General features: G+C 32.7%; 2 protein-coding genes and 1 long non-coding RNA gene across 9 annotated transcripts in view; all 3 read left to right on the top strand.

Annotated features, from left to right (window-relative positions):
• LOC107463995 (F-box/kelch-repeat protein At3g23880-like) overlaps window positions 1-17,327 on the top strand; it is a 43,001-nt gene extending 25,674 nt beyond the window's left edge. Inside the window, exons 1-2 of one of the 5 annotated variants that reach the window (XM_052253878.1) lie at window positions 2,796-4,137; window positions 16,984-17,327. In XM_052253878.1, coding sequence (XP_052109838.1) covers window positions 2,886-4,112 — 1,227 coding nt within the window. In that variant the 5' untranslated portion in view covers window positions 2,796-2,885 and the 3' untranslated portion in view covers window positions 4,113-4,137; window positions 16,984-17,327. Of the gene's footprint in view, window positions 1-2,795; window positions 4,249-4,296; window positions 4,641-16,689; window positions 16,936-16,983 lie in introns of those variants that run through there. The other 4 variants (XM_021130630.2, XM_052253880.1, XM_052253879.1 and 1 more) reach the window with 4 other exon arrangements.
• On the top strand, window positions 7,071-8,266 carry LOC127741454 (uncharacterized). Its single transcript, XR_008002565.1, has 3 exons — window positions 7,071-7,190; window positions 8,010-8,066; window positions 8,211-8,266. It is a non-coding gene; the product is annotated as an uncharacterized LOC127741454 (long non-coding RNA).
• LOC107464103 (F-box/kelch-repeat protein At3g23880) lies at window positions 9,261-15,629 on the top strand. 3 transcript variants are annotated; one of them, XR_008002564.1, is made up of 3 exons: window positions 9,261-10,315; window positions 14,095-14,165; window positions 15,521-15,629. XR_008002564.1 is itself a non-coding variant. In XM_021130624.2 (2 exons), exons 1-2 carry the CDS (start codon window positions 9,304-9,306, stop codon window positions 14,106-14,108), a joined length of 1,026 nt encoding a protein of 341 aa, XP_020986283.1. In that variant the 5' UTR covers window positions 9,261-9,303; the 3' UTR covers window positions 14,109-15,055. The 3 variants fall into 3 exon arrangements, 1 of the variants encoding a protein (XP_020986283.1); XR_008002563.1 differs by lacking the exon at window positions 15,521-15,629 and adding an exon at window positions 15,099-15,179; XM_021130624.2 differs by lacking the exon at window positions 15,521-15,629 and having other exon boundaries at window positions 14,095-15,055.
• Window positions 17,328-20,131: the final 2,804 nt, after the last annotated feature.

Raw genomic sequence — 20,131 nt, 5'->3', positions numbered from 1 at the left:
CCTCCTTTCTTTCTTTTTTTTCTTTTTTATTTATTTATTTTATAATTTTTTAATAAAGGGTAATTCAGTAATAAAAAATATAATTGGTAAAAAAGACGATTTTAAAACAAACTGAAATTTTGGAGCAAAAAAAAAGGCGAGAGACGAAAAAAATTTTCAACCCTACGTTAGGGACCAAAATCATACTTAACCCTTAATTTTTCTAATATAAGTTAAGTTCCTTGTATAATTTTTATAGTTTTCTCATAAAAAAAAGTGGGTGGATAATTTGGAGCTCAAAATTCGAATAGGGAACAGACTACCGATTTCAAAACCTAATTTTCAAATAGACAGAGTTTTGCTTCTTTTAAATACAGACATTAATTTCACTGTCTCCAAAAAATAGTGAGATTAATTGTTAAATTGTTGAATTTTTGAATTTTGAATTTTGAATTATTCAACTCTTTTTTGAAAGGCACACTCAGCCCGGGAAAAAAGGAGTTAGAAATAAATAATGTTGAACCTTCGGAAGTAGTTAAAATCTCGATTTAACTCTTATAAATTATTTGGATCATCCAATCTATGTAAGTTGGTAAATTATAAGCTCCGAAAGAACATATTATAATTTTATTGTGTATTTTTATTTCTGTTTTTTATGTTATTTAATTTGTTTAAATATAACTTTTTTTGTTAATTTTAAATTAATTTGCTGTTATAAAAATATTAAAATATTTAATTTCCCTGTTATTTAATTTAATTTTAAATATTAACTTTTTTTGTGTATAACTATTTATTATACAATAATTTTTTATACGACAAACTAAAAATTTTTTAAAAAAATATATTTTTTTACGATAAAAATATAAAAATAATACTATAATAAAATAAATAAATAATATATACATTCTATAAATAAATGTTGAACATATTCAAAAGTTTAATACATAATTGTTAAAGTAATAAATAAATAAATATTAGAAAAATATATATAGGTTGTTATTAATAATGTTAGAAAAATATATGTCGATGCACGAAAAAAAAAATATTTTAGGTATGGTAATGCACTTGTAACTATTGAAATAAATAAATATGTAAATATTATTATTAATTGAAGTGATCACATACATTTTATAAATTCATTTATTAATGTTTGTTTATTAATAAATGAATATTTATAAGTAATATAACAAATATAATTTTGTTGATGCAGTCCAATAGAAATTTGTTGGTGCGTAAACTGGATCCGCCACAGAGTTAGAACCCGAGGGTTGAAAACTATTTACGTGCCATCGAATTCTACCACATATCTAGGATTGGGATGATAAGAGGATCTCACCCGTTGTTAGCTGCTCTGGTTGAAAGGTGGAGGCCGGAGACTCACACTTTTGTGTTGCCGGTGGGTGAGGTTACAGTGACATTGGAGGATGTCGCACATATATTTGGCTTACCAATTGATGGAGAGCCTGTGAGTGGATGGACTGACAGTAGTAGTGATTTCGTTCAGAGTCAGAGCATGGCAATATTCGATCGTCAACCGGTACTCAGTCGTAATTCAAAATCCTATATAAAGCTTGGTTGGGTTCGAAGTGTCAGAGATGAGGAGCCGTTGGACACTGAAGAGTCCATAAAGAGATACGTGAGATGTCAGATTTTCTGTCTGTTAGGGTCGACCCTATTCACAGATAAGTCGACCGTATACGCCCATGCGAAGTATCTACCATTGTTTCGCGATTTCGAGCGGATCCATACTTATAGTTGGGGTTCATCATGTCTCGCTCATCTTTACAGAGCATTATGCCGTGCATCACGATATGATACGAAGGAGATGGATGGTCCTCTTAACCTGTTGTTTGTTTGGGCATGGGAGCGAATGCCGTGTATTTCGCCCGTATCGAGGCAACTCCTGCTCCGCCACGTCATCATCACGCCCCCACGTTTTGAGTTAGCACGCCCCTACGTTTTGCCACCGTGTCTCACTCATCCTGCGCCACGTCAATTCACCTGACACTCGTCGCAGCCACCACGCCCCTGCGTGTTGAACATACACCCACCATTGGGTAAAACACAATATTCCTCCATTTCTAACCAAAACACCAATTTACTTCCCATATTAAAATTTTTGAGCCACTAGATTTATGTAGAGTGCATGAATCAATTTGACTCAAATCCATTAATAAAAAAACCAAAGATATTTAAACATGTAAAATGAAGAGATAAAACTTATTTGAAGTTTTGCTGTTGAATAATACGATATACTGAAATCAAGAGAGACATAATCAAATGAATTATATGAGAGTGATAGAGTTTTGATCATCGTGAGAATTATGATGAATAATTTTGAGTAAGAATGACAACATTATCCAAAAATACGGATATCTATCCTACCCTTACTTACTCGAGATGGATAATTCATTTTGAGTTTATTTGGTTGAAATTAAGTTTATAGTAAAGGATTTTTTTAATAAAAAAAAATATTTGTATTGTTTTAATATTTTTGAAAAAATTTTAGTAATAAAACTTAAAACAGTAGATGAATTAAAAAATATAATTTTAAAAAAAACTAAAATTTACATTTTTTTAAATATTTTTTACTTTAAAATTTTTTTTAATATTATAAATAAATAAAAAATATTTTTATATAAATTATTCAAACATAAAATTACTCTATTTTATAAAAAGAATTTCATAAAAACTCGCTCAAGCAATCAAGTCTTTTATGTTGCAAAAAAAAGAGTGGGATTAATCTTTGGATTTTGTTTGGTTATTTAACTCTTTTAGAAAGGCACACGTAGTCACGTGACCCACGGAAAGAGAAATAGGAAATGGAAATAGTCGGGTAAGTTCCAAGTTTGCGAAGCTAAATATTTTCGCCGTCGTGGCCGCCGCTAACCTCTCTTGAAGTTGTTATGGAGCAGCCACATGATTATTACGAGAGGGAGAGGAAGAGGAAGAGGAAGCCTTTAAGAGTCACCATAAATGCCCCGAAACGGCTGCTGTCTTCGACGGTAACGCAATCGCAGCCGCTGCCGTTTCTTCCGGATGAACTCATCAGAGAAATTTTGCTGAGGCTTCCAGCAAGGTCACTGCTTCGGTTACGGAGAGTGTGCACTTCATGGAAATCCCTAATTTCCAGCTCCCAATTCGCCAAAGACCATCTTCAACATTCAACCGCCGCGGATCCAAGTTTGAGTGGGCCACGAGTTGCTTATCATCATAGTTGCCACTACGGATTCGGAGATTTCTCCTTACGCTCCTTGATCGAGAACTCTTCCAAACCTACGGAAGTCGTTCTCTTCGAGGAGAGACGTAACTACATGGTTATTGGCTCTTGCAATGGATTGCTGTGCTTGCTGTTTGATGTTGGCTTCAACACCTGTGTCAGGTTGTGGAATCCCTGTACTGGATTATTGACAACCCTATCAGTGGAATGTGGAAATTTCTTATCGGTTCGCGGCTTCGGCTATGATCATGTGAATGACAAGTACAAGTTTGTTGTGATTGTAAAGCACACGGGGAAATATACAACTAGAATTTATACATTTTGTCGCAACCCTTCCAAGAGAGCCATTCAAGGTATCCCATTTAGCAGCATAAAGGGTGATGGTAAAGGGGTATTTGTTCCTGGCACCGCCACTCTTAATTGGATTCGTAGCCATGCCATCCTGGGTTGCTTGGTTTTTTCCCTTGACTTGGTGAAGGAGACTTTTAGTGAGTTTTCTCTGCCGCTCAATGATCCGGATGATAAAACCTTCATCTTCCCACAGTTATGTGTGCTGAGGAACTGCCTTGCATATTGTTTTAATCATGAGAAAACTCATTGGTTCCTGTGGGTTATGAAGGAGTATGGAGTGCCTAAATCTTGGACTAAATTGGCCGTCATCCCCTGCCATCCGTGTCTATCCAATTATCATTTTCGTCCATTGTATATCTGGGGAAACAATATTCTTGTGGCGGTTGCATTAACTTCAAAGATAGTTCTGTTTAGTTTGGACAATGGTAGCTTTGAATTTCCTGTATTGAAACCTACTCCTTCAATAGGATTGTACGTCTTTATTTATCACGAAAGCTTAGTTTCACCACCAGATCCTGACCTTCCAAGTAGCTCATCCCAAATTCAGTTAATCAAACCCTAACGGACAAGCTGTCTTCTGAATAATGGTTTGATTCTAGTCAACTCCTATGCCTTCTTTATGAGTTTTGACTTTTGAGAATTTATCCTTTCTTATTGCTTTTCTAATTCAGTGATTATTTATCTAGTTTTTTACAAAATTATACTTTCTGTTTTGATTATTGCCAATTTCATATTCACATGCCCAGGCTGGATTTGTAGGAATCACCATCATTTACTAGTGTTCCTTTGCACTTACAGTAAATTTATGCTTGTGATGAAGATCTGATCTTAGATTCAAACCTATTATTTTAGGGTAAAATTAAGGGGAGAGAATGTAATATGTAATTTAATGTGTACCATTTCCTTTTAATTTTGTTGTCTTTGAATACAAAACTGGATGCTTTACCAGTTGAACCAGATGAAATATGCTGATAATTGGTGCATGAATGATGCATGCCATAGTATTGGCATCTTCAAATTATGGATTCATGGTCATAAATGATTCTTTTATGACTAAACAAAATCAAAATTAATACATTTTTATTTTTCATTTTTTATTTCTTGTGATAAATAAATGATTACCAGCTTTCAATGATCAACATACTAGGAACTAGGAAGTGGGCAAAATGATGTATTGATACATTTGTTTTCTCTCTTGGTGGTCAAAGAAATAATATGAACTTCTGAGGTACCAACCTCGTGATATAAGTTATCTGTTCTTGCTGAGTATTAAAGAATTGGAGCTTAAAAAACAAATGGAAGAGTTGAAACGAGATTTTAACAAACAAAACGATAAGCCATGTCACAAAGAAAAAGAGCCTTTATATTCATAATTATCTAGATACCCCTTGTAGTTCTAGACCCTATTTTATGACCGACAATCGCATTTGTCATGTTTTTTGCCAACTCTCACTTTTTTATATTAGCCCTCTAGCACTCCTCGGGAATAATTATTTACAAACTTTCATCGACTAACAAACTTAACCAACTAGTCTTGTCAAAGAATAATATGAACTTCTAAGGAATTAACCTGATGACATAAGTTATTTATTATTCATGAATATTAAAGCGATATATTTTTTATGAATATATCACATAGTTGAATATTTAAAAGAAAAGGGGAAAATGGTAAGAATTTAAAGAGAGGCTTGTTAACTGCATCCAATGGTGAGGTGAGTGAGATTGATGTCACTGATATTGGAACAGTTGAAAGAAAGAAAGTGTTGCAAAGGTTGGTAGGTACTGCTGAAAAGGATAATGAGAAGTTTCTGTTGAAGCTGAGGGAAAGAACTGATAGGTATATATAATATCCATTGTTAAAGCTTGTCTTCTCTTTCATTTTCTTCAACAGTTTTAAATTGCAAAACGTTCCTTTGAATATTTTCTGCAGTTGGAATCCATATTCCAACAATTGAAGCCAGGTTTGAGCATCTAAATGTTGAGGCAGAAGCTCATGTTGGCAGCAGAGCCTTACCCACGCTTTTTAACTTCATTGTTAATATAGTTGAGGTAAACCACGTGTGATTTCTAAATCTCTCTTTCCTTTGATGCTTCAATCAAGATTGTTGTTGGTTTTAGTTTGTGCAAGATTTGTACTTATTCTGAAATTTTTAATCTTCCAGAGTTATTTGAATTATCTTCATATCCTTTCAAGCCAAAAGAAGCAAGTGACCATTCTTAAATATACTAGTGGAATTGTAAGACCTTGTAGGTAAGAAGATAGGATTAGTTGGAATCCTGAAGCTCAAACTTTATTCATCTTCCTATTCACCACTACATTTTGTTTCATTTTCAGGATGACATTGCTTTTAGGCCCTCCAAGTTCTGGAAAAACCACACTTCTTTTGGCTCTGGCAGGAAAGCTTGGTCTGGATCTTAAGGTTAAAGTGCTTCTTTCATGTTTTTCTTCATGTATGCATCAATCAGATAATCTAACCAAACCATGATTATTGCTCACCTTATATCCATTTTTTGCTGAAAAATATGTTGCAGGTTAGTGGCAGAGTTACCTATAATGGCCATGAAATGAATGAGTTTGTACCTCAAAGAACTGCAATATACATCAGCCAGAATGATGTTCATATTGGAGAAATGAGTGTGAGGGAAACCTTGGCTTTCTCAGCAAGGTGTCAAGGGGTTGGTTCAAGATTTGGTTAGTCGAATTTTACCTTAATGGCCATGCCAAATATTTTCAAAATGCTGTATGGATATAAAAAATCAACCACTATATATATATATATATATAACATTTTTGTTAATGTTTTTGGGGGAACTTAGACCATGGTCATTTTTATTATTACCTTAGATTTCATGTTGAAGCATATTTCTAGGGACCATGCCAAATATTTCGTTGGTATTGCCATAGCCATATTTAAGTCATCATTATATTGTATTCTGATTTGTCCATGATTATTTTTGAACAAGCTAAGCGTTCTTATAAAGATCAGATCCTAGGCAACTCCGATGGCTATTAGCTATGCACACACTTCTTTATTTTGTGATCATTCAAGATATGATATGTTGAAAACCTCACTGATGATAATGACTTTGGTTATGATGTTGGATTAATAATTTACCTCACTGATAATCCATTGTATGCCTGATTGCAAATCAAAATAATTTAACTAACAAAGTAAGCAATAAGTTCTTCTTTTTCTAGCTAGGTTTATATTCCCAGGCTCCCTTCGTTCTTTGTCTCAATGTGTCGGCAATAATAATTAGAACTAGATATTTAGCATTAGAAGAGGGATATAGAGCTAGTGTTAATTTTTTTTATTGCCTTTACATTATTATTGAGGAACCTTCAACATGGGATAGTAGTAGTTTAATTACTTTGATAGTAGTTGTTATTGTCTAGTCGTAATATATATATATATATATATATATATATCAAAAGCTAATTAAAAAAGCAATGATGGTTGTGAAAGATTTGGAGAATATATTATTAAGATTTCATTTCTATGAAAATATGTTGAGGTATCTGATTTGTTTGATAAACTGAATTTGGCAGATTACAAAAATTTAGGCTAGAGTGGTTATCCTTGTTTGTCTATATTTTAGCAACGGGAGCCAGATTGAGTCGAGACCAACTTTGGAACAGGTAATAATTATTAGCATTTTAAGATTTGTGCTACTTGTTGATGAAAATTGTAAGGGAAAATTAGGAAAGTTAGCAAAATTGTAAGGGAATATGAGTGAAATCTCTGAACCTTTTAAGAAGCTACAACTTGAAAGCCATTTAATAAGTTTGACATAACACTAAATGCTACTACTTGGACTTCAACCCAGAAAGAGCACATATAATGGTCAATTGGTGATTCTAACACTTTCTGAGTCCACTTTCTTTACTTTTACTACTATCTTTCATCCATTTTGTGCATTTGATTTTTCTTATTCTGACTCTATTTATTTTTGTTCAAGTTGGTTTTTTTTACGGCAAATGAAGTAATTGTTTGAATGATTTAGTTTACTTTCTTTGAAAAATAAAAATAAATTACTTGTTTTTAGCATTTTATTCTATGGCCGCCAAGGCTCTTTTTTTGGGCAGGAACATTTTTCTTGTTGTTCAGAAAAATAAGGTCGTAAACAAATACTTGTATCATAAGGGAAATATGTTGATTATTGTTCATTAGAAAAACTATCTCATTACTCTGCTGATACAGTTTAAAGTATAAACTTGTTGATGTTATTAGTATGTGCTAAGTTATTGCCTCATAGTGAGTTTATTTCAGGCTTTTGATAGTTCTTTGTAGTAGTAAATGACTTGAAATTGACATGTTAAAATTAATTAGTCTAGGTTATTTTTTATTTTTTGATGTCATTATTCAGATTCTTCTTGTTTGTTGGTGTTGTGATACTAATTTTGATTTTGTGGAACGGATTTGATACTGTTTTGAGTCTTTGATATTTGGTTACTAAGTTTTTGTAGAGGTTGAAGGTTATTAATTCAAGTTCTTTTGATACAAGAAAAAAGCAGGTTCATTTCTTTTCTTTTCTTTGCTTTATATGAACTTTGGTTGTTGCTTCAGTACCAAGGTTGTCTTGCCATGTAATGTACTCTCTTGCTGCTAATCTTCATTCCTTGAGTCATGGAAATTGATTAATTATTGCTGCTATATAGGCCATGTAATTGTAGTGCCAGTGAGGGAGAACCATCAAGCAGTGCTGCACAGGCAAGCATTTCCTTTTGCTTTGTAACTTGGATCCTTGAGATTCTGTTGTCCCTGGATACCTTTTTTGGGTGGCTGGAGCATAACCCTTTATTTATTGAATTGAACAGGCAATAGGCTTGATAGCGGCAGGGATGGAATTGCAAGGACTTAAAACTCTGGATCTAAATAAACTGTTGCACCTCACTTCGATGCTTATATCATTTAAGGGAGATGAAGCCCTGTTCAAATACTTGTAATCTGCTGTTCGTCTCTTGTATTCCTTGTGTGATTTAGCCTCCTGAAATTCTAAACTCGAACAGGTTAATATTAAGGCAACTATCCAAATGAAGATGGCAAAAACATCTTTTTATGAAGATGCTTTGTTTAAATGTGTGATTTATTTATTTAGCCACACTTTAAATAAAGATAATACTTTTATAAATATCAAAATCTAACCATCCAATCCATCATCCAAAGGTTAAAAGAAAATATTTTCACATGAAAACAATTATAAAGTCTTCATTGTAGTATCCACCTAATATTAATAGTGAATATTTTGATCATTTGAAGATTATATTAACAATCATTTTGAATCAACTAAAAAAATAAAGCTAACTAAAAAATACATTGAAGCATATGTTATGTCAGCTATGTTATTCATTAAAAAATTTAATTTTAATTATATATATAAAAGTTAAATTAATGATAACTGAATTTTAGTATGTATATAATATATATTTTTTTTAAATTAAGTGGATAATTTGGAGTTCCAAACCCATATAGAGAACAAAATATAATTTTAAAACATAATTCTCAAATTGATCATTTTAGGTTAGGTATATACCAAGATCATTAATGACCAAAATTAATTATCTGTATATAACACATATTAAAAATTATTATAATTTTTAAAATTATATTATGTAATTTTAGTGTAGAAATAATTTTTTTCTCAAATAGATAGATTGTTGTTTCATTTGATTAATTCACTTTATGTTAAAAAAAATAGGGGGATTTGGCCGCCGCCGAAACCGAGCAGTACCACTATCCCTTCAACTTGTTATGGAGCAGCCTCATGATTATCACGAGAGGAAGATGAATCCTCTAAGAATCACCAGAAACGCCCCGAAACGGCTGCTGCCTTCGACGGTAACGCCATCGCAGTCGCTGCCAGTCCTTCCGGATGAACTCCTCACAGAAATCTTTCTGAGACTTCCGGCAAGGCTGCTTCTTAGTGTACGGAGTGTGTGCCGTTCATGGAGAACCCTAATTTCCAGTTCCCAATTCGCCAACTACCATATTCAACGTTCAATCACCGCGGATCCAAGTTTGGGTGGGCTCCGATTTGTTGTTTATCATCATAATTTCCAGTACAGATTTGGAAATTTCTCCGTACGATGCTTGTTCGAGAACCCTTCCAAACCTACTGAAGATGCTTTCTTCCAGAAAAGCGGTCGCCACCAAATTATTGGCTCTTGCAATGGATTGATGTGCTTGCTTGAGAAAGTTGGCAAAGACTACCGTGTCATGCTGTGGAATCCCTGTACCGGATTGACATCCGATTTGCTGGAAATTCGGGGTTATACCATATGGGCTTCCGGCTTCGGCTATGATCATGTGAATGACAAATACAAACTTGTTACGACTTTATATCAGAAATCTCATATAATTGAGACCAGAATTTATACATTTTGCAGGAATCCTTCCATGAGAACGATTCAAGATGTTTCATTTCGTAGAATATATGGTACTATTACAGTGTTAAAAGGGGTATTTGTGCCTGGCACTGCCACTCTTAACTGGATTCTTAGGCATGACACACGGACTCTGGATTTCTTGCTGGTTCTTTCCCTTGACTTGGTGAACGAGACTTGTACTCAGTTTTCCCTGCCCCTCAACAATACTCAGTATAATAAAACCATCTTCCCACGGTTATGTTTGCTGAGGAACTGCCTTGCATGTTGTTTTAATCATGAGAAAATTCAGTGGTCTGTGTGGGTGATGAAGGAGTATGGAGTGCCTCAATCTTGGACTAAATTGGCCATCATCCCCTATCACTCGAGTCTATCTTCAGGTATATCTGATGATCATTTACTGCCATTGTATATCTGGGAAAATGTTATTATGGCAGCTGCATCATATTCAAGAATAGTTCTTTATAACATGGATAATGGCAGCTTTAAATTTCCTGTATTGGAACCTACTTCTCCGTCTTACTATTTTGGATTGCAAGTCCATATTTATCACGAAAGCTTAGTTTCACCACCATATCTTGGCCTTCGAAGTAGCTCATCCCAAATCAGGTTGATCAAACCCTAGTATACAAGCTGGCTTCTAAATGGTTTGACTCTGGTCAACTCCTTTTTTGTGTTTTGAGAGTTCATCTGTTCTTGCTTTTCTAATTTAGTGATTTATTTATCTAATTTTTTACAAAACTATACTTTCTGTTATGATTATTGCCCATTTCATATTCACATGCCCAAGCTGAATTTGTAGGAATTACCATCATTATGCTTGAGATGAAGCTCTCATCTTAGATGCAACCTATTATTTTAGGATAAAATTATGGGGAGAGAATGGAATATATAATTTAATGCCTATTATTTTCTTTTAATTGTTGTTGTTTTTGAATCTAAAACTGGATGCTTTACCGGTTGAACCAGATGAGTATGCTGATAATTGATGCATGGTTGATCTATACCATAGTATTGGGATCTTTAAATGATGGATTCATGATCGTAAACGATTCTTTTATGACTAAACAAAATTAAAATTAAATCCATTTCTGTAGTCACCCTCCTCCAACCTTCCTCTTTTTTATTTTATTTTTCATTATTGTGATAAATAAATGATTACCAGCTTTCAGTGATCAACATAGTAGGTACTAGATAGTGGCAAAAATGATGTATTGATATACTTTTCTTTCTCTCTTGATCTGAACTTCTGAGGTACTAACTTGATGACCTAAAAGATCTGTTATTGATGAGTATTAAAGAATAGGAGCTTAAAAGAAATGGAAAAGTTTAAACGAGATTTTAACAAACAAATCGATAAACCATGTGACAGAAAAAAATTTTGTATTCTTAATTATCTAGATATCTCTTGTAGATTGTAGACCCTATTTAATGACCAACACTCGCATTGTCATGTTTTTTAGCCAACTCTCACTTTTTTTTTTCTTTTGCTGAGGGACCAATATTAGTCCTCTATCATTTCCAATAAAAAAAATTTATAGCACCTACATGTAACTAAGAAACATATGTGTTACTACTCAATCTAACTGACACTTAAAAAAATCTTTTCAAGCAAGTCTCAGAATTTTATATTACAGAAAACAAAAACAAATAGAATTTTCAATTATACTAAAAGGCAACACATTTTCAGCATCATATTTAAAACATATTCAGCATATTTACAAAAAATTCAACTTCATTATTTACAGCAAAACATGGTCTATTAATTTTATCTATTAGAATATTTACAAAGCAACATACTCAAGTCACTAAAATAGGATGCTGCCTGTATCACATGGAGTAGTTTAACAAGTCTAGAGAGCTTTAAAACTATTTACATAAAACATCAAGCCCTTGAACAGTAAAGGGGAACTGATAAAAATTGAAAGAACAACAGAGTGAGTTTTACGACTCAAGAGCATCCATAACCCTACGAGAGACAATTGTATAAATAATTAACTTTTAGGCAAAATAAATCCACTTTAATAATAGTGACAAAAACATCTTAAACACAAGGATAATTAATTATAGACATCAAACATTCAAACTTTCTTATTTTATATAAATATAAACTGAAAGTTATCTAATTCAGAAAAGTCAAAATAATATACAGAAATCACACTTAGGTTGTTTTCCTTTATGTGAATTCTGAAACAGACATACTCCACTAATTTTGTGGACATGAAACAGACAGGTATCATTTTTCATTCATATGGACATGAAAGTACAATTATATACTGATATGGTGCACCAAATCTGGTATTTACTGTCGTTAGCTACAGTTTCTGTCATAGAACCTTCCAAAATATTTTAACATACAATTATAATCATGTTAATAGTTGTCAAACAAATCAATAAGTGCATCATCAATCCACTAATAATCCATATGATAACTTTATCCAAATTCAATACTAAGTTTACAATCAAAGTGTAAATACAAGATAATATTTAAATTGCAATTTAATTTCTCAAATAATAAACTTAATTAATTTCAGCAAAAATATTATATCTCAGGTGGAATTTTTTTTTGGAAAATATTTAACATAAACATTATATTAACAATTAAGTTAGTAAATAGCTAAATAATTGATTTTAAAATTATTCTCTGTAATTGTAAAAATGATACAGTACTAAAATTTAACTATAGATACATCACAGACTAAAATTTAAGAGAGAAATTTCTATTCCACAGGTTTTAACAAGCAAGGAGAGTGGTTCTTTTGAGAATCTAATATTACAAACATAACAATAATAATTCTAATAAATTAATCTTAACATCAATTGACATAATAGAATCTATATGCCTACAAATTTTAAATTCTATCTTACCCTAACTCTAAATTTTTCGAATTTATTAATAACCATCACTATAAACATGATAAAATTTAAAAATATAGGTAATTATTAAGTTAAAGAGTCACTTTAATATTTTAATAATTGGTAATACTTGAATTAAAGGTGATTTTCATCTTTTTTAAAACTTAGAATACTTCAATGGAATTTTGGAATAAAGCCAACATAAGAGAGCTCAATAGACAGGGCATAATAGAATTGGAATAAAAGAAAAGTATGAAATTAATTGAAATAAAAGTGTATAAAATTATTATTGAAGAAGTGACACGAGGGAGGAAAGATCAGCAGAGTAGTATTGGCGGTGAGGGATTGTGAAGTGATATAATAATATGCGTGTGTATTGCTGAATTGAAATGTTCTGTGTGGTTTTTTTTTTTTTTTTAAGGCTCTATTCCTAGGACTCAGCAGCAAAAAAAGGATGTTAAGCAAATTAGTGTCCATTGAAGGAGACATGTTTCGTGTTGATATACTCTGATTTATTGGTTGGAGTATGTTAACATGATGTTAGACAACTATTATAAATAATTGTCCTTTTTCTATGTAATTTGATCATGGATTTGTGAAGGAGTGAGGCTTATGGCACTAATAACGTGTGTAGGGTGTGGTTTTGGACTTTAAGAGAACAAAGAAATAAAATTTCTGACATGTTTTGTGAGCATAGATCGAAATAGATTACATTATGTGAAACTTGAATGTCTATGATAAAATGTATTGTTGCTAATTGTTTGCATCCACTCCTTAAATAGTTTATTCATCATCAAGATGTTAGTTTATTTATCATGAAAGCTTAGTTTCACCATCATATCGTTGCCTTCGAAGTAGCTCATTCCAAATCTGGTTTATCAAACCCTAGTGTACAATCTGTCTCCTAAATGCTTTGATTCTTGTCAACTAATTCTTGTGACTATGCTTTCTGTTATTTCAAATTCATATGCGCAGGCTAGATTTGTAGGAATATAATGTACAAGTATCCCTTTGCACTTATTTTATAATTTATGCTTGGGATGAAATTCTGATCTTAGATGCAAGTCATGCAACCAATTATCCCATAATTTAATGCAAGTCATGCTTTTATTCTTTTGACATTTCATCTGATGCATATGTTCAGTTTAGATTGCCAATTAAAATCGAAGTATATCCAAACTCAGAATTGAGAAATTTGATGTCAGCTGCTGACCTTTTTCTTTTTTAATGTTGATTGGAATCTCTTTTTCTTCCTGTCTTCCCCTCTCCTTTTTCTTTTTGGTATTTTGATTCGGTTGTACAGAGCATATAGGATAATAGGAACCAAGACTGCTGGACGAATCAGGAGCCATGCAGAGAAATTCTTCACAAAGGGTAATGGCTACCTTTTCATCTTGATCATATGTTAGGAATATTCATCTTTCCTTTTAACTTGCTGATGATTTGTTTAGTGCTTTGGTACATCACTTTGTATACTTTAATCAATATAATCCCCCTCCAATGGCATCAAATAATTTTGTATCTAAACTAATGCTTTGGAACTTAGAAGGATCTCACATGAAAGTTAAGTAAATCTGATAAATTCACCATTTGTAGAAAAATTCAGAGCAAAAATGGTTTTTTATGTTCATGTTTTGTTGAGAAAGTTGTGAGCACTTTTTAAAGTCTTTGATTTGATAAATCATTTTCAAAAAGTGGATGTGAGGTTGGGGACTTGAGGTAGATTATGTTAAGTTTTATAGACGTGCTTCAAGGATTATGCATTGAAACCTAGAGCTGTGTCTCAAAATAAATTTTAAAAAAATTCAATGGAAAATTAGTTTTTGTAAGTATATAATTAGATGTGTGCTAATTTAAATACTTCACAAAACCAATATTTTTATGTTGTAACCTGGAAAACGTTACGTTGATTTTCTTAATTTTAAGTTTGATGGGAAAGGCTAATACACAACCAGCATATGATACTATGATCTCATTTTTGAAATGCATCCAGTCATAATTTGTTATGTGGTTTCTGATATAGTATTGTTATTGAAATAAAAACTATTTGAGTCACCAAATCCTTTCTTGAAAAAACCTACCAAGTTCACAATTTCGAAAACTGACATTTCAATTTACTTGGATACTCAATAGTAGCAGCAATTTTACTTCTGTTACTGCTCAAGCTTAATGTTCTAAGTGAGAATTAGTTCTTTAGAGTTGCATGTTATGACTCTTTTGTACTGTGAAAAAGTTGGCAATTAAAGTAGTTTGTTTCTTGATATTCTTTTTTTTTAAAGGCCTGATAATCATGCTATGATGATGCAGCTTCTTTGCAGTAAGAACATTATATGGAGAAAAATCCTTTGCCACTTTTCCTTTGCAAGCTGCTACTTTTCAAATATATGAATATATACAAAATTGAAAACAAGTTAAGTCAGCTGTGAATTCTTCAAATACTCAGAAACTTTATAAGTTCTAATGATATACGAGCATAAAATAAAGTCAATAGATTTCATTTTTTTTTTGTATGCATTTAAATATGAGGACTATCACTTCAAATATGATCAGAACTGCTACCCTAATTAGAGTTCTTTTCAGAAATCAAACTAAAAACTCAGATCAAAGTTTACTAGTTTGGCTTTTTGAACTGCCTTAGCTTTTATGGAGCCATCCACGGCTCTCCCAATGAATAAACTCTTTAATAATATTGTTGTTATTATTCTTTTTTCTTACCTACACAATCACAGAAGTTAACCCATCCTTTCTTCTTACAACCTTTGCCTCCAATTCAAATTCTTCCTGTCATCAAATTTTATATTAGAAATTTTAAAGAGGAAGAGGAAGAGGAAGCCTTTAAGAGTCACCATAAATGCCCCGAAACGGCTGCTGTCTTCGACGGTAACGCAATCGCAGCCGCTGCCGTTTCTTCCGGATGAACTCATCAGAGAAATTTTGCTGAGGCTTCCAGCAAGGTCACTGCTTCGGTTACGGAGAGTGTGCACTTCATGGAAATCCCTAATTTCCAGCTCCCAATTCGCCAAAGACCATCTTCAACATTCAACCGCCGCGGATCCAAGTTTGAGTGGGCCACGAGTTGCTTATCATCATAGTTGCCACTACGGATTCGGAGATTTCTCCTTACGCTCCTTGATCGAGAACTCTTCCAAACCTACGGAAGTCGTTCTCTTCGAGGAGAGACGTAACTACATGGTTATTGGCTCTTGCAATGGATTGCTGTGCTTGCTGTTTGATGTTGGCTTCAACACCTGTGTCAGGTTGTGGAATCCCTGTACTGGATTATTGACAACCCTATCAGTGGAATGTGGAAATTTCTTATCGGTTCGCGGCTTCGGCTATGATCATGTGAATGACAAGTACAAGTTTGTTGTGATTGTAAAGCACACGGGGAAATATACAACTAGAATTTATACATTTTGTCGCAACCCTTCCAAGAGAGCCATTCAAGGTATCCCATTTAGCAGCATAAAGGGTGATGGTAAAGGGGTATTTGTTCCTGGCACCGCCACTCTTAATTGGATTCGTAGCCATGCCATCCTGGGTTGCTTGGTTTTTTCCCTTGACTTGGTGAAGGAGACTTTTAGTGAGTTTTCTCTGCCGCTCAATGATCCGGATGATAAAACCTTCATCTTCCCACAGTTATGTGTGCTGAGGAACTGCCTTGCATATTGTTTTAATCATGAGAAAACTCATTGGTTCCTGTGGGTTATGAAGGAGTATGGAGTGCCTAAATCTTGGACTAAATTGGCCGTCATCCCCTGCCATCCGTGTCTATCCAATTATCATTTTCGTCCATTGTATATCTGGGGAAACAATATTCTTGTGGCGGTTGCATTAACTTCAAAGATAGTTCTGTTTAGTTTGGACAATGGTAGCTTTGAATTTCCTGTATTGAAACCTACTCCTTCAATAGGATTGTACGTCTTTATTTATCACGAAAGCTTAGTTTCACCACCAGATCCTGACCTTCCAAGTAGCTCATCCCAAATTCAGTTAATCAAACCCTAACGGACAAGCTGTCTTCTGAATAATGGTTTGATTCTAGTCAACTCCTATGCCTTCTTTATGAGTTTTGACTTTTGAGAATTTATCCTTTCTTATTGCTTTTCTAATTCAGTGATTATTTATCTAGTTTTTTACAAAATTATACTTTCTGTTTTGATTATTGCCAATTTCATATTCACATGCCCAGGCTGGATTTGTAGGAATCACCATCATTTACTAGTGTTCCTTTGCACTTACAGTAAATTTATGCTTGTGATGAAGATCTGATCTTAGATTCAAACCTATTATTTTAGGGTAAAATTAAGGGGAGAGAATGTAATATGTAATTTAATGTGTACCATTTCCTTTTAATTTTGTTGTCTTTGAATACAAAACTGGATGCTTTACCAGTTGAACCAGATGAAATATGCTGATAATTGGTGCATGAATGATGCATGCCATAGTATTGGCATCTTCAAATTATGGATTCATGGTCATAAATGATTCTTTTATGACTAAACAAAATCAAAATTAATACATTTTTATTTTTCATTTTTTATTTCTTGTGATAAATAAATGATTACCAGCTTTCAATGATCAACATACTAGGAACTAGGAAGTGGGCAAAATGATGTATTGATACATTTGTTTTCTCTCTTGGTGGTCAAAGAAATAATATGAACTTCTGAGGTACCAACCTCGTGATATAAGTTATCTGTTCTTGCTGAGTATTAAAGAATTGGAGCTTAAAAAACAAATGGAAGAGTTGAAACGAGATTTTAACAAACAAAACGATAAGCCATGTCACAAAGAAAAAGAGCTTTTATATTCTTAATTATCTAGATACCGCTTGTAGTTCTAGACCCTATTTTATGACCAACAGTCGCATTTGTCATGTTTTTTGCCAACTCTCACTTTTTTATATTAGTCCTCTAGCACTCCTCGGGAATAATTATTTAGAAACGTTCATCGACTAACAAACTTAACCAACTAGTCTTGTGAAAGAATAATATGAACTTCTAAGAAATTAACCTGATGACATAAGTTATTTATTATTCATGAATATTAAAGTGATATATTCTTTATGAATATATCACATAGTTGAATATTTAAAAGAAAAAAAGAAAATTGGTAAGAATTTAAAGAGAGGCTTGTTAACTGCATCCAATGGTGAGGTGAGTGAGATTGATGTCACTGATATTGGAACTCTTGAAAGAAAGAAAGTGTTGCAAAGGTTGGTAGGTACTGCTGAAGAGGATAATGAGAAGTTTCTGTTGAAGCTGAGGGAAAGAATTGATAGGTATATATCCATTGTTAAAGCTTGTCTTCTCTTTTATTTTCTTCAACAGTTTTAAATTGCAAAACTTTCCTTTGAATATTTTCTGGAGTTGGAATCCATATTCCAACAATTGAAGCCAGGTTTGAGCATCTAAATGTTGAGGCAGAAGCTCATGTTGGCAGCAGAGCCTTACCCACGTTTTTTAACTTCATTGTTAATATAGTTGAGGTAAACCACGTGTGATTTCTAAATCTCTCTTTCCTTTGATGCTTCAATCAAGATTGTTGTTGGTTTTAGTTTGTGTAAGATTTGTACTTATTCTGAAATTTTTAATCTTCCAAAGTTATTTAAATTATCTTCATATCCTTTCAAGCCAAAAGAAGCAAGTGACCATTCTTAAAGATACTAGTGGAATTGTAAGACCTTGTAGGTAAGAAGATAGGATTAGTTGAAATCCTGAAGCTCAAACTTTATTCATCTTCCTATTCACCACTACATTTTGTTTTCATTTTCGGGATGACATTGCTTTTAGGCCCTCCAAGTTCTGGAAAAACCACACTTCTTTTGGCTCTGGCAGGAAAGCTTGGTCTGGATCTTAAGGTTAAAGTGCTTCTTTCATGTTTTTCTTCATGTATGCATCAATCAGATAATCTAACCAAACCATGATTATTGCTCACCTTAGATCCATTTTTTGCTGAAAAATATGTTGCAGTGGCGGAGTTACCTATAATGGCCATGAAATGAATGAGTTTGTACCTCAAAGAACTGCAATATACATTAGCCAGAATGATGTTCATATTGGAGAAATGACTGTGAGGGAAACCTTGGCTTTCTCAGCAAGGTGTCAAGGGGTTGGTTCAAGATTCGGTTAGTCGAATTTTACCTTAATGGCCAGGCCAAATATTTTCAAAATGCTGTATGGATATAAAAAATCAACCACTATATATATATATATATATAACATTTTTGTTAATGTTTTTGGGGGAACTTAGACCATGGTCATTTTTATTATTACCTTAGATTTCATGTTGAAGCATATTTCTAGGGACCATGCCAAATATTTCGTTGGTATTGCCATAGCCATATTTAAGTCATCATTATATTGTACTCCGATCTGTCCATGATTACTTTTGAACAAGCTAAGTGTTCTTATCAAGATCAGATCCTAGGCAACTCCCATGGCTATTAGCTATGCACGCACTTCTTTATTTTCTCATAATGACTTTGGTTATGATGTTGGATTAATAATTTACCCCTCAATAAAAAGTTATAACTACTAGCTATTAGCTAAAACACAATCTTTTACTTAATTAAAATTATGTGACCGACATATATTAAATATATGGTCTGATTTTACTTGGAACTTATCTTGAACTTTACTTGAATAAAAATATATTAGCTATTTACTTATTATTCTATTTCATTCTTTTCATTTATAGGATCATAATTTTTTAAAGTAAAAAAATTAATAAAATAATAAAGTAAAAAATTAATTACTTTTAAATTAAAATAATAAGACATATATTTCATAAAAATTATAAAATTAATAGTAATTAACCCTTTACTTTATTATTTTATTAACTTCCTCACCGTATAAATCTAAATTCTCATTTATAATATATACCTCAATTCGCAAACAGATTACCTTTTAAAATCATATTATATTAGCTATATCAGTCAAGCAATATGATGAGAATAACATAATCAATACATGTTTCTTTGTATAAACTACACATGTTTGTCTATATTCTTAGCAAAGGGAGCCAGATTGAGTCAAGACCAACTTTGGAACAGGTAATAATTATTAGCATTTTAAGATTTGTGCTACTTGTTGATGAAAATTGTAAGGGAAAGTTAGGAAAGTTAGCAAAATTGTAAGGGAATATGAGTGAAATCTCTGAACCTTTTAAGAAGCTACAACTTGAAAGCCATTTAATAAGTTTGACATAACACTAAATGCTACTACTTGGACTTCAACTCAGAAAGAGCACATATAATGGTGAATTGGTGATTCTAACACTTTCTGAGTCCAATTTCTTTACTTTTACTACTATCTTTCATTCACTTTGTTCATTAG

Source organism: Arachis duranensis, chromosome 9 (genome assembly GCF_000817695.3).
Source record: "Arachis duranensis cultivar V14167 chromosome 9, aradu.V14167.gnm2.J7QH, whole genome shotgun sequence".
Classification (NCBI taxonomy): Eukaryota; Viridiplantae; Streptophyta; class Magnoliopsida; order Fabales; family Fabaceae; genus Arachis; species Arachis duranensis.
This window is presented reverse-complemented; position numbering and strand designations above follow the sequence as displayed.